This window comes from Vanacampus margaritifer, chromosome 11 (genome assembly GCF_051991255.1).
Source record: "Vanacampus margaritifer isolate UIUO_Vmar chromosome 11, RoL_Vmar_1.0, whole genome shotgun sequence".
In the NCBI taxonomy this organism is placed as follows: Eukaryota; Metazoa; Chordata; class Actinopteri; order Syngnathiformes; family Syngnathidae; genus Vanacampus; species Vanacampus margaritifer.
In genome coordinates this window covers 14,350,047-14,364,014 of record NC_135442.1, presented here as the reverse complement: position 1 = coordinate 14,364,014, position 13,968 = coordinate 14,350,047, and the positions used below count along the sequence as shown (strand labels likewise).

General features: G+C 36.2%; 3 protein-coding genes across 6 annotated transcripts; 2 read left to right on the top strand and 1 right to left on the bottom strand.

Annotated features, from left to right (window-relative positions):
- Window positions 1–313: 313 nt before the first annotated feature.
- On the top strand, window positions 314–3,936 carry txndc9 (thioredoxin domain containing 9). Of its 3 annotated transcripts, none has more exons than XM_077579909.1 (5): window positions 314–465; window positions 801–995; window positions 1,787–1,905; window positions 2,329–2,583; window positions 3,002–3,936. In XM_077579909.1, exons 2-5 carry the CDS (start codon window positions 822–824, stop codon window positions 3,117–3,119), a joined length of 666 nt encoding a protein of 221 aa, XP_077436035.1. In that variant the 5' UTR covers window positions 314–465; window positions 801–821; the 3' UTR covers window positions 3,120–3,936. The 3 variants fall into 3 exon arrangements, with proteins under 3 accessions (XP_077436035.1, XP_077436036.1, XP_077436037.1); XM_077579910.1 differs by having other exon boundaries at window positions 442–490; XM_077579911.1 differs by lacking the exon at window positions 314–465 and adding an exon at window positions 602–623.
- Window positions 3,937–4,269: 333 nt separating this feature from the next.
- mrpl30 (mitochondrial ribosomal protein L30) lies at window positions 4,270–8,295 on the bottom strand. The gene is made up of 5 exons (XM_077579912.1): window positions 7,979–8,295; window positions 5,336–5,407; window positions 5,097–5,243; window positions 4,948–5,021; window positions 4,270–4,559 (listed from the first exon to the last, which is right to left on the bottom strand). The coding sequence occupies exons 1-5, from the start codon at window positions 8,012–8,014 to the stop codon at window positions 4,427–4,429; spliced, it is 462 nt and encodes a 153-aa protein (XP_077436038.1). The 5' UTR covers window positions 8,015–8,295; the 3' UTR covers window positions 4,270–4,426.
- Window positions 8,296–8,312: 17 nt separating this feature from the next.
- mitd1 (MIT, microtubule interacting and transport, domain containing 1) lies at window positions 8,313–12,205 on the top strand. Of its 2 annotated transcripts, XM_077579907.1 has the most exons (7): window positions 8,313–8,782; window positions 8,875–8,976; window positions 9,334–9,470; window positions 10,138–10,224; window positions 11,211–11,323; window positions 11,390–11,450; window positions 11,534–12,205. In XM_077579907.1, the coding sequence occupies exons 1-7, from the start codon at window positions 8,638–8,640 to the stop codon at window positions 11,627–11,629; spliced, it is 741 nt and encodes a 246-aa protein (XP_077436033.1). In that variant the 5' UTR covers window positions 8,313–8,637; the 3' UTR covers window positions 11,630–12,205. The 2 variants fall into 2 exon arrangements, with proteins under 2 accessions (XP_077436033.1, XP_077436034.1); XM_077579908.1 differs by lacking the exon at window positions 10,138–10,224.
- Window positions 12,206–13,968: the final 1,763 nt, after the last annotated feature.

Sequence of the window (13,968 nt, the reverse complement as noted above, 5' to 3'; positions counted from 1 at the left end):
CCCAATTATGTGTACATTATATGGTAATTTCCTGCCTTCTTTTGTTTTTAGACATTTTGGGGTTACTTTTTGAACGTTTTCTATTCTGCTTTCTTAAAAATAAAAATTTCCAACTTTTTTTTAAATTATTATTTTTTGTACTTTATACGGTAATTTTGTGTTTTTCTTCCTTTTTGGACATTTTATCATCACTTTGAGGACATTTTTAGGTAACTTTTAATAACTTTTTTATATATATATATATAACAATTTATTTTTTTTTATTTTTTGAGGGAGCGAGAGCGAGAGAGGCATAGCCTGAGAAGGGTACTTTTCATACGCCTGTGCGGTAGGTGGCGTGGCAGTACAATATGCACCACAGAAATGTAAAGCCGTTGTCGGTACCGACACTGTCACCTTCGCGTCACTCTGACGTTATTTCCGTTATCGGCTCGCCTTTCTTCCTTGTTACAGCATCGCAATCAGGTAGCTAACAACATCGGGTTTTAAAGTATGTTTTTTTATGTTAAACTTACATACGTATTCGTTATACGTGTTTCATATACAATTCAATGTCTGTTTCAATTCCAACTTTCGCTCACCTCACACTGGTGGTTACGAAGGCGTTGCTAGGTTAAAGGCCGGTAATTCCTTCCTAATAACATAAATAGCGTCATAATACACGAATGTAGCTTATTGTGTATTTTAGTTGATCTCCCAAACATAGTATTAGTTGTAGCGGAAGCGAAATGTGTCGAACAAATGGATCTCATGTTTCACATGTTTCTAATGTAACCGTACGTACTCTGTTTCACACTCAGGTTGACATAACACGGACAACCATGGCCAACGACATGATCGACGGCATCACCAAGGTTCTGATGCAGTCCGCCAAGGTGGTGGAAGATCAGGTGGATGCGGAGTTGAGCAAACTCAACGAAATGGACGAAGACGACTTTGAGAAAATGAGGGAACGAAGACTAGAGGCACTGAAGAAAGCCCAGAAACAGAAGCAGGTATGTTTTTTATTTATTTATTATTATTTATTTTTTTTTTTAACCTTTTGCACACACATGAACGAATGTGGATGGATGGTACAGGAGGCTCAAATCAAATAAATTAATATTAAAATAAAATCTCAGAACTCACCCTCCACCCATCAAAAATAAAGAAAGTTATCTTTATTTTTTATTTTTTAAACATCACAAAATGAGACCTCGACCTGCTTGACTTGCTGTTCCTTAGGCACAAATAGTAATGCCATACTCCAGCTCCAGACTGGGACTGGTTCAAGGAATAATAATCATGCGATTGCATACTGCATGTGTTTCAGTACTGCCACTAATACAGGCGCTGTATAAGACATTGTGGTTAGAAGTCACCCTTTTTTTCAGGCTTCTATAGTTTCCACATAAGTCTGTGAGATTGTCTACGCCCGGACTTTTTTTGCGAATGAAAGACTGTCCGGCGTCCGATATCCTGATTAGCCACATTGAGGTTAAACATCTCTATGCCGAAGGGGAGTGTGTGTTTCCGTGCATAATGATAATCACTCTAAAAAGCAACAATTGTTGTTCTCATATTTATATAAATTGATGTGCTATTATACAGTTTAGCTAGTCAATCAATAAGTAATAACAAATACCCCCCCACAAATGCCTTATATACTCTGCTGTTGAGTTAACCATGCCCTTTGTGAGTTTAAAATATAATTCCTTAATTTCTATTCATGTGGATTTCTCTTTTTTTTCCCTCACACACTTTTGCAGTGAGAATGTTAGCTCTTGTTTTGTTTCTGTCATCACAGGAGTGGTTGTCTAAAGGACACGGAGAGTACCGCGAAATTCCCAGTGAGAAAGAATTCTTCGGTGAGGTCAAGGAGAGCAAGAAAGTTGTCTGCCATTTCTACAGGAACAGCACCTTCAGGTGATGTCACGTTTTTTTATTTTTTTATTTTTTTAATCTCTTACTTGACTAAGACCGAGATATACACTGCAGAATAAATAAATATAAAAATTTAGAGCAATATGCCACTTTAGTTAGTGGTCTGTCGGTTATTAAATAAAATTGGATATAGGCATTAACTCATAATTGGCCACTTGGACCTGCTGTGTAAATCTAGCCGAACTAAGGTCAAAATCTGTGACATAGTTTGTCATCTATTCAGTTTGTCGATGGTTTGCATTAACTTGATACAAGACGAAAAGCTTGCAAAACGAGCGGATACGATTCTGGCTTGTGTGACGCATGAAGCTGGTGGGGGGGGGATTGGAGTTTGCAGTGGAAAAAAAAAACCTAAGGATTTTGATGACACGGGGCAGCTGATTTGCATCTCATATATACGTGTAGATGTAAGATCGTGGACAAACACTTGGCCGTCCTGGCAAAGAAGCACGTGGAGACCAAATTCATCAAACTCAACGTGGAGAAGGCGCCCTTCCTGACCGAGCGGCTGCGCATCAAAGTCATCCCCACCCTGGCGCTGCTCATCGACGGCAAGTCTAAGGACTACGTGGTCGGCTTCGGCGACCTGGGGAACACAGACGAGTTCAGCACCGAGATGCTGGAGTGGCGACTGGGCTGTGCCGATATTATTAACTACAGGTATGTAATCCGAGGAGCATTTCCGTGATCCGGACATCCCCCCCCGCACATTTATAGAATACTGTGTATTGTAGCTATTGCGGGTCTTATTGTTGTGTAAATGGTGAAATGCAAGTATTCACCTGAGCGCTTTAAAAATAGACATTGCAATAGTAAAATTACTAATCTCTTTTTTTTTTTAATCTGCTATGAATTCATTTTTTTACCAATATATATATAGTAATAATATATATAAATATATACCAATATATATTTTTAATTATATTTATAATTGTAACTGGCTTATTTTGGTGATTGATTTGGTTCTACTGCTTTGTGGTGAAATATGTGACATCTATTTTGACTGTCACCAAAAATGGTTCCTTGCACTGGTGTTTTATTTTTATTTTTATTTTTAATTATACGATATTCCTCCTAGCGGTAACCTGATGGAGCCGCCCACATCCACAAAGAAGCCTAACTCCAGGTTCACCAAAGTGGAGAAGAAGACCATCAGGGGCCGGGGCTACGACACGGATTCTGATGACGATGACTGAGGGACTTTAACCGCCATCTTGGTTTCTCTCGCCGGGCTACCTCGTTTCTATCGTCTCTCAGCCGGCCCTCTTTTCTTCTATCACTTTGTCTTTTAGCATTTGATCAAATGTTTTCATGATCAGTAAAGGAAAATTACTTCAAACCTGATGTCATTCTGAACGGGGCCTCATTTATCACTCGGTATATAAGATTTTTACAAAAGCATACGCATGGACAAAATCTGAAAATGGTGTATGACTTAGAAAAAAATCTGACCTGAATATTCACACTCTTAGGACATTTTCACTTGATAAGTCACACTCCCACTTAGAAAAGTGTGCACGTGATTTTCCGCCCTTTACATGTTAAACAACTAAAAATGGCTATCGATCGCAAAGAACTACATGAATATCAATAAGTCATGCTGACGGATGCTTTTTGAAAGGTGAGTCATGGGGACTGGTTATCACCACTTTTTTTGCTGACCTTGCCAACGTAAAAAAAATTAATTGTCTCCAAAATGTGCTTAAGTTTCCATACATTTATGCACAAGTTTTTTTTTTAAATAGGTCACAAACTGCACACGCATACACAACTTTTCAGACCCCATTGCATTTTGTTTGTATAGTTTGGTAAGTGAGGCCCCTGCATTGTGCCATTTATAGTCTAACATGAATTTAATTCTGTATCACATTATTAAGTTATCTTGACATCAGGCCTTTGACATTTACATGTATGACTGAAAAGCTTATTTTATTTACTAATCTTTTTACTACAAGAAACAAGTGTTTGGAAACTGAATTCATTCAAATGTCTATAAAGCTGCGGGTGTACTCATTACTGTGAAGTGAATTAATGTTACACTACACCAATCAGAGCCCTTGAAATTCATATTTGACGGATGGATTGACATTTGGTTGTCTAATGAAAAAATACTTAATTATATAGTCATTTATGTACCTTTTTCTGCAGAATATCCCATTGTAGGGAATTGAATATTTTTTCAAATACATTATTATAATCAATGTGTAGGTTCAATAGTCTCCCAACATTCAATAGGAAACTTCTTGTCAGATTAGCTACCCAACATAACTAAATCCCAGTTGATAAAGCAAACTCGCACTTAGACAAATCTCCTTGGTTGGAAGTAGTAATGCGACAGACTGCATGTGCTTTCACAAATATTGTTTAATAGTCACAGTGCTGAGTAAGAAATTAATTTGCCAGTCAAACCGAGTCACCGTCGTGGTGTGGTTCGACAACTGCAATACAAGATACATAAAAAAAAAAGTTATGTGTTTTATTGATCCATGCATGTGTGAATGCATTAAGACTCGATCGCCTTGGGTTGGAGCGGTGTGAGCAGGCGTCGAACAATCAGCTCTCCTTTGCTGTTGATGTAGCTGTCAGCCATGTCCTGCTCGGTGGGGAGCCCGTACGGTGTCTTCAGCGGCTCGATCCTGAGGAGACGCGGGTTTAGTATTCTTTAGATTGATCTTGTCATAATAAAATAAGTGACATTTAAACAGGAATATCCAATTGTCAGGCATATAATACTAAATACAAAATATCATTTTTTTTAAATTACAGAATTACTTCTTTTTTTTGCCTAATAGCATAATTACCAATACCGACCATTTTTAACTTATTGTACATTATCAATAAAAATAAAATTAAAAAAAGCTTACAATTTTTTATTTATTTTTTTATCAGTGCAACTAACTCCTCTGGTTAATAGTTTTTTTTCTCAAGGTTTTTGAAAACATTAAAAAATGACAGCGGTGGGTACTTGTGCTACTAGGCTAACGAAAAGTGCTAATTGCTGTTTTCAATTGTAGCATCTCATACCTGACAAGATGTTTGATGAACTTGAGTTTTCTGTTGACTGTCGGTATGTTCTTGTGGATCACAGGCACATGTGACTATATGACAAACGACAACGCTGTTAAAGTACACAACATCTCATTTCAATTGGTCTGTCTGAAGAGCAGCCTCACCTTCCGGAGACCCAGGCGCTTCACCATGTCTTTCTCCCAGTATGGCCGTCTCATCGCGCTTTTGACCCGAGTGACGATGTGGAGTTTGTGAGGCTGCTCGGGGTCACCGCCGTATTTCTCGTGTTCCTTCGACCGCTCTTCAAAGTGCTATTAGGACAAGACACGCAGGAGGTTGTGAGCGCTACACAGCTGACTGAATGTTCAAAATTTTCCTTTTTTTTAATTTTTTTTTTTTATACCTCTTGTGGAATTCTTGCTTTGGTAAATTTGCTGCGCCCAAACCAAAGACAACGTGAAAGTCCAGTTAGAACCTGTTATAACATCAAAATATACCGTTAAATTAATGACAAAGAACACATAAAACATACATGAGAATGAGAATTAAAAATGACATTCACATCCCAATGAATTTATTTAACTGTAGTACCGTGGCATTTTTGTACATTTTCACTTTTTTTTCTTCCATTTTGGCCATCATGTTGGCTTTATTACATCTTATGAAATTAAATGTTATTTTTAGTGATTTTGTTGTTTTTGATCAAGTGTCATTTTCTAGGGCTGCAACGATTAACCGTATAACTAACTTTGATCGCCAACACAAAGTAATCAATGTTATTTAATTTAATATAGCATAACGTTTCTAGTTAAAAAGTGGGTCTGAATTGCAGGCCTAGGTCAAAATGACAACTTTATACTTTTTATTTTATTTTAAATGATGCTTTATTTAAGAAAAAAACAGTTGTTTGACTTCATTAGTCCCGGTCAGTCAGAGGTTGCCGCAGCAAGTAACTCGCATATGATTGGCACAGTTTTTACACTGCCAGGGTTTTTATGTACAAATCCAATTCCAAAAAGTTAGGACACTATACAATTGATGAATAAAAACTGAATGCAATTATGTGGAAGTGCCAAATTTCAGTACAGTATTTTGTTCAGAATAGAACATAGATGACAGAGCATATGTTGTTCTCCAATCTGAATATACTTTCTGCATTGACGATGCCTTTCCAGATGTGGAAGCTGCCCATGCCACACGCACTCATGCAACCTTATACCATCACAGATGCAGGCTTATAAACTGAGTGCTGATAACAACTTGGGTTGTCCTTGTCCTCTTTAGTCAGTATGATATAGCGCCCCAGTTTTCCACAAAAAACTTGGAATTGTGATTGGTCTGACCACAAAACAGGTTTCCACTTTGCCACACTCCATATGAAATGACCTGACCCAGAGAAACGCCTGCGCTTCTTGGTCTGCTTTAGAAATGGCTTCTTCTTTGTATTGTCGAGTTTCATCTGGCAACGGCGGCTGGCACGGTGGATTGTGTTCACCCACAATGTTTTGTGGAAGTATTGCTGAGCCCTTTCTGTGATTTCCCTTACAGTAAGCATTCCTGCAGTGCCGTTTTAAGGGCCCGAAGATCATGGTCAAGTATGATTTTTCGGCCTTGATCCTTACACAGAGATTGTTTCAGATTTTCTGAATCTTTGGATAATGTTTTGCACTGTAGATGATGATTACTTCAACCTTTTTGCAATTTTTCACTGGTAAACACCTTTTTGATATTTCTCCACTATCTTTCTGCGCAACATTGGAGGAATTGGGGATTCTCTACCCATCTTCGCTTCTGAGAGACAGAAGCTCTTTTTATACTCCAATCAAGTTGCCAACGAACCTCATTAGTGGTAACTGGTCTTCCAGCTGTTTTTTTTTTTTATAAGTGCAATTGACTTTTCCAACTTTATTGAGATTTGTTGGCACCATGAAATTTACAATCAACATATTTTTCCCTTAATAAAATGATACATTTTCTCAGTTTAAACTTTTGACCTGTCATCTATGTTCTATTCTGAACAAAATATTCAAATTTGGCACTTCCACGTTATTGCATTCAGTTTTTATTCACAATTTCTATAGTGTCCCAACTTTTGGGGAATTGGGTTTGTACATTCAAATGAAAAGTTTTACAACAGCCAACCAACTCTATAATTCGCTGACGCCCACGTTACTCACCGGGATAGGCCTCACTGCATAATCTTAAAAAAGTAAAATAAATAAATATATATATATATATATATATATAATACTAATTTTGAGTTGTTTAAATTTATACATTTGCACCCGTTTTAAATTTTAAAATAACTTATAAATTTAGTTTCATCCAAAAGAAACCTGATTAATATTTTCTTCGTAATCGAGCAGCCCTACTGCACAGAGCACACACTGCACTCCAACTCCAAGTTTTCGCTAACATAAATTAATATATATTCTGTTTGGTCCAAAAGGAAGTTACATAAAGTGTTTCATTTTTTTTTTAATTTGTCTTAATATTTTTAAATGATTAAATATAAACATTTTCTTTTTTTTCTTCTTTTTACCAAAAAATAAATAATTGTTTGAATAATTGTGATTTCAATTATTGCCAAAATAATCAAGATTATTTTTTTCCTATGGTTGAATAATCAATTCTAAAAATATTTGATTGCTAAAGGCAGCCCAGTAATGGACTCTTACATGTGTTTCATACTCTGTTGACAATTTTGCACCTGCTTGGCACCTTCGTGCAACTCTGAACACTAAAACACTACTGTGAAGTATCACTTTTCTTCTAAACAAAATTCAGAATGCATTGTTTTACATTGTAATGGGTATTTGGAACTGTACAGTACATTAAAAATAAAATAATAATAAATAAAATAATTAATAAAATAAAAAGGATGCAAGTCTGTATTCGTACTCTCGATGACTGTCTGAAATGTTTTTGTATCATTTTGTCAGCTAGATGTCAACTTACATTGCAGCCCAGATCCATTGTCATCACAATATTTTAGTACATATACAAACACGACAGGAGAAAAGCATATATTTAGTGAAGTTCTTACCTTCAAGGATGACAACTTTAAACCGAATGCAGACATTTTAATGGCTCGTTACATCCATTCATTTATACCTGACCGACATGCAGGACAAGGTTAATGCGCTAGAAGTCGCGTAAAAACATGTGCATTCAACCCAGCGTTCTTAAACGATTTGACGAAAATTGAATTGACAATATGCAGCACCGTGATGTAATACTGGGCAAAATAATACTATTAGTAAGGGAGAAGAAAAAAAGAAATTTCTTAGGAGAACTAAGAGAAGACAACGCGAGAAATGTTCACGTCCTCCATGGAGCTATACCCGGAAACGGAAATACATCACTTGACTTACGTGCGAGTTAAAAAAAAAAAAAAAAAATCTCGTGTTTTCTTGACGTACCCATAGCGAACATTTCCCCTGTGGTCACTGTTAAATTTCGTTTTGTATTCAAAACAAAATGTGTATTTTGTATTGCGTTTTGTTTCATGCGTTAGCTCACATCTAACCGGCGGAACCAAAGTAGACATTATATTGTTTACCAGGGACGTGTATTGGAAACGTACTCACAAGGGAACAGAAACGCTGTTACTATGCTGCCACTGAAATGCTTCTCGTATTATACCACCTATGTACACTGTTAAATTCTAAACTCGTTTAAATCCTGACGTCACATTTGGCAAACATGACTCAAAATCACTTGCCAGGTATGGAGTCCTCCGCCATCTCTGTACTGAAGCGGGCGGTGGAGTTGGACCAGAGTGGCCGCTTCCTGGAGTCTCTCGTCTGCTACCAAGAGGGCATTCAGCTCCTCATAGACGTTCTGAAAGGTCCCCACAGCCACACACACCTCACTCCCGTTATTTGAATGCATAAACACCAGCGTATGAACTATTTACAATGTTGTCTGTCTTGTCAGCAGCAGTGAACGATGACTCGAAGAGAGGACACTACAGGGAAAAGATAAAGGGGTATATGGACAGAGCAGAACAAATTAAGGCGCATGTGAACCAAATGAAAGAAGGTAATCATAAACAAAAATATTGGACAAATCAATCATATTCAACAAGCCTTTTTTGTGTGTGGTTTTAAAGATCGATTGGATGCAATGTCAACTTTGTGCCAAAATAATAATTCTGAGGTAGCATACTGTATTCTAGTATGATGTGCTCTAACTATTTTGGATGCAACTACAAATTCCATTATAGAAGTTGAGGTCAGGACTCAGGGGAATGTATTTACTCAGCCAGAGAGGAGGTACTGGCTCCCTGCAACTCAAAACAGGGTACACATGCACGCTATAGATGGATGGGTGGATATGTGATAGAGAATTGATATTGTGATTGTTGCATCATGTTTTTTGGCCTCTCTGTGTTTTTAGACGGAAAGTACCACGAGCAGGTAAGGATAGCGGAGGACGCCACAGGTTACAGCTACCAGGAAGTCTTCAAGCCGTACATCAGCGGCGCTCTCACAGAGGTCTGGGTGGAGGATCCCTACATAAGACACACTCACCAGGTCAGAATAATGAATATACTGTATAAAAATGACAGCTTTTTTTGTGTGGTGTCGATTAATCTGCATTGTATTATAAATAAATAAAATGGTGCCCACGGGTAGTAACCCCAAGGTCAACATGAGTAGTCCATGGGTCAGTTCTAAAGATAGCTCACGAATGATTGGACACTGTTGACTTACGAAGAATTAAAACAGAAGAAGAATGATCACATTTATTTATTTAAACTTAACATGATACATGTTTCTTATGTACTAAATATTCTACATTTTGTTTACAAATATAATAGATTGTGTTCAATATTTTAAAAAAAATGCTTACCCAAATATATATATTAAAAAAAAAAAAAGGTCATTTTAATGCCAAGATGACACAATATTTTTTGACAGTTATCATACTCTCAGAATCTAATATCAGCCCATGTCTCCTCTGTAGTTATTTATTGTAAAAAATGGTGGTTCACTGGAAATGTAATCACACTGAATGAGGTTTGAGAAGTGGCAGAGAAAAGAGAGAACAGGAAAAAAAAAGAATAATAACAGTAAACAGATACACAGTATATGACCAGTGACCACAATCACATTGTTGACTCGCAATAGATTTTATTGGGATTCCTTTTGTTTTTATTTTTTTTGTTTTGAACACAAGTGATGTTTTTATGCACGGCAGCTGTATAACTTCTTGCGGTTTTGCGAGATGCTACTCAAAGCGTCATGCAAGGTGAAGACAATCCATCTCCTCACAACATCAGATGACGTGAGTTGTTGTTTTTTCTTTTCAAGCAGCAAGGTCCATAAACGCCTCTTTTTACCTCGTCATAAAGAAAACGGGTAGTAAGTTAATTTATATCAGTTCATAGATGCTATTGTTCCTACAAGCATTTTAAAAAATATTGTTCTATTAATTCACAGCCATAAATTCATTAAGAGGGAAAAAAAAATAGGGGCGTCAGACGATTAACATTTTTAATTGTAATTAATCGCATGACTTCACCAGTTAACTCATGATTAATCACACATTTTTATATCTGTTCTAAATGTACAATAAAAAAAAAGGTTTTCATACTCTTAACAAAACTGGGAAAAATGTTAAACTAACAGAAATAGTTCAAATGAATTTTAGACGTTTATAGCCATTAATGGCAGTGAATGAATAAAAAAAGAAAGAAAACATAAAAAAATTGGGGCGTCAGGCGATTAAAATTTGTAATCAGAATTAATCGCATGACTTCACTAGTTAACTCACAATTAATCACACATTTTATATCTGTTCTAAATGTACAATAAAAAAAATAGGTTTTCATACTCTTGTTAACAAAAGTGGGAAAAAATGTTAAACTAAGAGAAATAGTTAAAAAGAATTTTTGACATTTATAGCCATTAATGTTAGTGAATGAATAAAAAAAAGGAAAATACAACATTATTAAGGCAATAAAAAATTTGGGGCTTCAGGCAATTCAAATTTGTAATCATAATTAGTCGCATGACTTCGCTAGTTAACTCACAATTAATCACACATTTTATATCTGTTCTAAATGTACAATAATACAATTCTAGGTTTTTATACTCTTGTTAACAAAAGTGGGAAAAAATGTTAAACTAATAGTTCAAATGAATTTTTGATGTCTATAGCCGTCAATGGCAGTGAATGAGTTAAAAGGACGTCCCTTGTTGCAGTTATGTAAATAATTGATAATCAGTTCTAGGGTTATTCCGCCACCGTTAACGTACCTCGTTCTGCAGGGTGATGGTGGCCAACAAACAAGCGCTCTGGCCGAGCTGAAGCAGAGCCTCATTGCTCACGGCGTCACTCTGGACCTGCAGTACTCTTCCACCATCCACGACAGGGAGATCAGGTACGAGTACGTCATTTTGTGGTGGCATTACAAAAAAAAAAGTCACTCAAAGTAAACTGATTGCAGGTTTGATAACGGTTGGATCATCAAGATTGGAAGAGGGCTGGATTACTTCAAGAGACCCAAAGTGAGAGCCGAGAAAGATTTTATTGTTGTTGTGATTTCAGATTTCTGTTGTACGTTCTCATATCATGTTGTGATAACCCACAGGGACGCTTCTCAATTGGATACTGTGACTATGACCTCAGGCAGTGCCACGAGACCACAGTAGACATTTTTCACACAAAACACACCAAAACCCTTTGAGACACACGCAGTCAATTCCATTTAATAGTATGTTGTATCATTGACATGCACAAATACACATATTTTTATTTTTAAATGTTATCTTGTTAAACATTCACGATAACAATGTAGTGAAGCGGAAGATTTAACATTTGCATATAAGTGAGTGGGAGTAGGTGCCTTTTTTTGTATAATACTTTTAAAGTGGGGATTATTGAAATATTGTAATAATAACAGATATTTATAATATTTTGCTGCATCTTGTTGTTCCTTTCTTGTTTGCCATCACTATTTATTGACAAATACGCATATGAGATTCAATCAAGTCATAAATGCAACACATTCATCCACCCCCCAAAAATATTTTTTTCCGGGACTTTTATATTGTGGTGGAGAAATGAGTTTGTAAATTACCTGGAATCATCCCTCTTGAGTTGACACATGATGTGCTTACTTTGTTGTTTGTGTAGTTAATACTTAAAGAAGAACTTAATGAATGAAGGCAAAATAACAGTAATGAACACTTGTGTTGCGTCATGTGCATTTTTCATGTGGATTTTGTAAAATAAGTACCAGTAATAAATGTAAATAATGAAATCCATACTGTGTCTTTAGGAAGGCAGAATTTTCATGTCATGGTATAAAAACAATTATAATTTAAATATTTGGTATATTGAATTTCATTGTGTGTTAAATGAATCATATGCAAATAATAGAATCATTTTGAGTTAATTAAGTTTTGGTTAATAAGCCACCAAGGCTGAACCTAGCCAGTCCACCTGCCTTTTTATTTTTATTTTTTTTATTCTTTTATGTTTTTAAAGACCTTTGCAATAAGACTTGTAAATGCACCTTTATCTGCTGGATCTAGTTGGTCATGACATTGTCATGATGTTTATTGGATGAGTAATATTAAGTAGTGCATACTAATATATTTTTATAATTTCTAACAAATAATGGCAGTGCATTGCAATAAGATACATCTGAAAAACACTTTTTTCCATTTTTTCCATTTTTACGTTTTTAAGATGTCTACAATCATCAAATACATTTCATCCCCAAAAATATAAAAATGTATTTATTTATTTTCACATAGCAACAATATCATAAATATGATGAAATAACATTCAGGAATGCATTTTAGTTTAATATAATAATATTGTATTTAAAAAAAATTCCTTGAATAATAATTATTTAAACAAAAATGGTGCATTGTCAATACTTAAATATTGTATGAGTTGAGTACAGTAAAACTAGTCTAATATGTCAATAATAATAATACAAAATATTATTCTATGTTGCATGACTCATCAGCCACTGAAGGATTGGCGTCTTATTTGAGGTGTGGCCCTTTTTTTTCTTCTTCTTTTTTTTTGTCCAAGCATTTGTCTGTGTAGGTGTACCTAATGTTGTGGCCCGTCAACTTTGCCTGGAAAATGTGTGAATTAATCGTGTGAGTTGAAACGGCGTTATGATCGGATTATCCATCGGCCTTAATCTCGATATGTCATCTGCATGCATGCGGCCCACCGGGGGAAATTTTAATCCCGGAAAGGGGCGCATGCATCAAGTAGGACAGTGTAGCTGCCACAAAAAAAAAAAACTTGTTAACGCAAAGACTTGGAATTACAACACATAATATATTGGTGTTACGTCACCAGTATCAGCGTTTAGGTGTATAGATGACATGCAGTGAATCCGTGAATGGCTGAATTAAGCATTACACTACATAGCAGGCCTCACTAGTAATCCACATCAACAGCTGGTTTGGTGCTATGGGTGAGGAGGGGGTGGAGATTTGTGTGACCACCGGAAGCCTTATCGGGTAAGACGACTACACACATGAAGAAGAAAAAAAAATCATATAAAAAATGCTTCCCAAGTGCTTCGGGTTATTTTCCGCCCTTCCTTGTTTTCTCCCTTTGCTTACAGCCCAGTGGCCTATTAAGTGAATCTCATCTACTGTGTTGGAATGTCTCTTTTATTAGTTTATTAGTCAAATTATTAATTCATGCAATAACATTTTTGATTTATTAGAACGATTCCATAAGAAGGTATTTAAGATGTCCAGAAAAGTCTGTTTTACAAATGCAATTGAGTAGACAAATCTGTGGTAATTATTCCAAAAGGAAGAGAGTGTTGCTCAACGGCACTTCAACATGGTCACAAGGGTCAGGGATTGAACTCGCAACCTCTGGGTTGGGAGACAACCACTCTACCAATGATCCATGCCACCCCCGTATTGACTTTGGCATTGTGGGAAAAATGCAGTTTTTAGTATGTGGCCTAGATTTTACCAATACGTTCCAATGACTTTCCAAAAAGTTTGAAAGACTTTATCAATATGGTTGAACGACTTT

What these genes read in the sequence shown, in the direction of transcription:
- mrpl30 (XM_077579912.1), bottom strand. Translation starts at nt 8,014, where the DNA reads ATGTCTGCATTCGGTTTAAAGTTGTCATCCTTGAAG. An exon ending in TAAAGTTGTCATCCTTGAAG is followed by an intron (nt 5,408 to 7,978) that starts GTAAGAACTTCA and finishes ATGTTATAACAG; the next exon opens with GTTCTAACTGGACTTTCACG. An exon ending in TTCATCAAACATCTTGTCAG is followed by an intron (nt 4,560 to 4,947) that starts GTATGAGATGCT and finishes GCGTCTCCTCAG; the next exon opens with GATCGAGCCGCTGAAGACAC.
- mitd1 (XM_077579907.1), top strand. Translation starts at nt 8,638, where the DNA reads ATGACTCAAAATCACTTGCCAGGTATGGAGTCCTCCGCCATCTCTGTA. An exon ending in CCTCATAGACGTTCTGAAAG is followed by an intron (nt 8,783 to 8,874) that starts GTCCCCACAGCC and finishes TCTTGTCAGCAG; the next exon opens with CAGTGAACGATGACTCGAAG. An exon ending in ATCCACGACAGGGAGATCAG is followed by an intron (nt 11,324 to 11,389) that starts GTACGAGTACGT and finishes AACTGATTGCAG; the next exon opens with GTTTGATAACGGTTGGATCA.
- txndc9 (XM_077579909.1), top strand. Translation starts at nt 822, where the DNA reads ATGGCCAACGACATGATCGACGGCATCACCAAGGTTCTGATGCAGTCC. An exon ending in AAGCCCAGAAACAGAAGCAG is followed by an intron (nt 996 to 1,786) that starts GTATGTTTTTTA and finishes CTGTCATCACAG; the next exon opens with GAGTGGTTGTCTAAAGGACA. An exon ending in GCCGATATTATTAACTACAG is followed by an intron (nt 2,584 to 3,001) that starts GTATGTAATCCG and finishes TATTCCTCCTAG; the next exon opens with CGGTAACCTGATGGAGCCGC.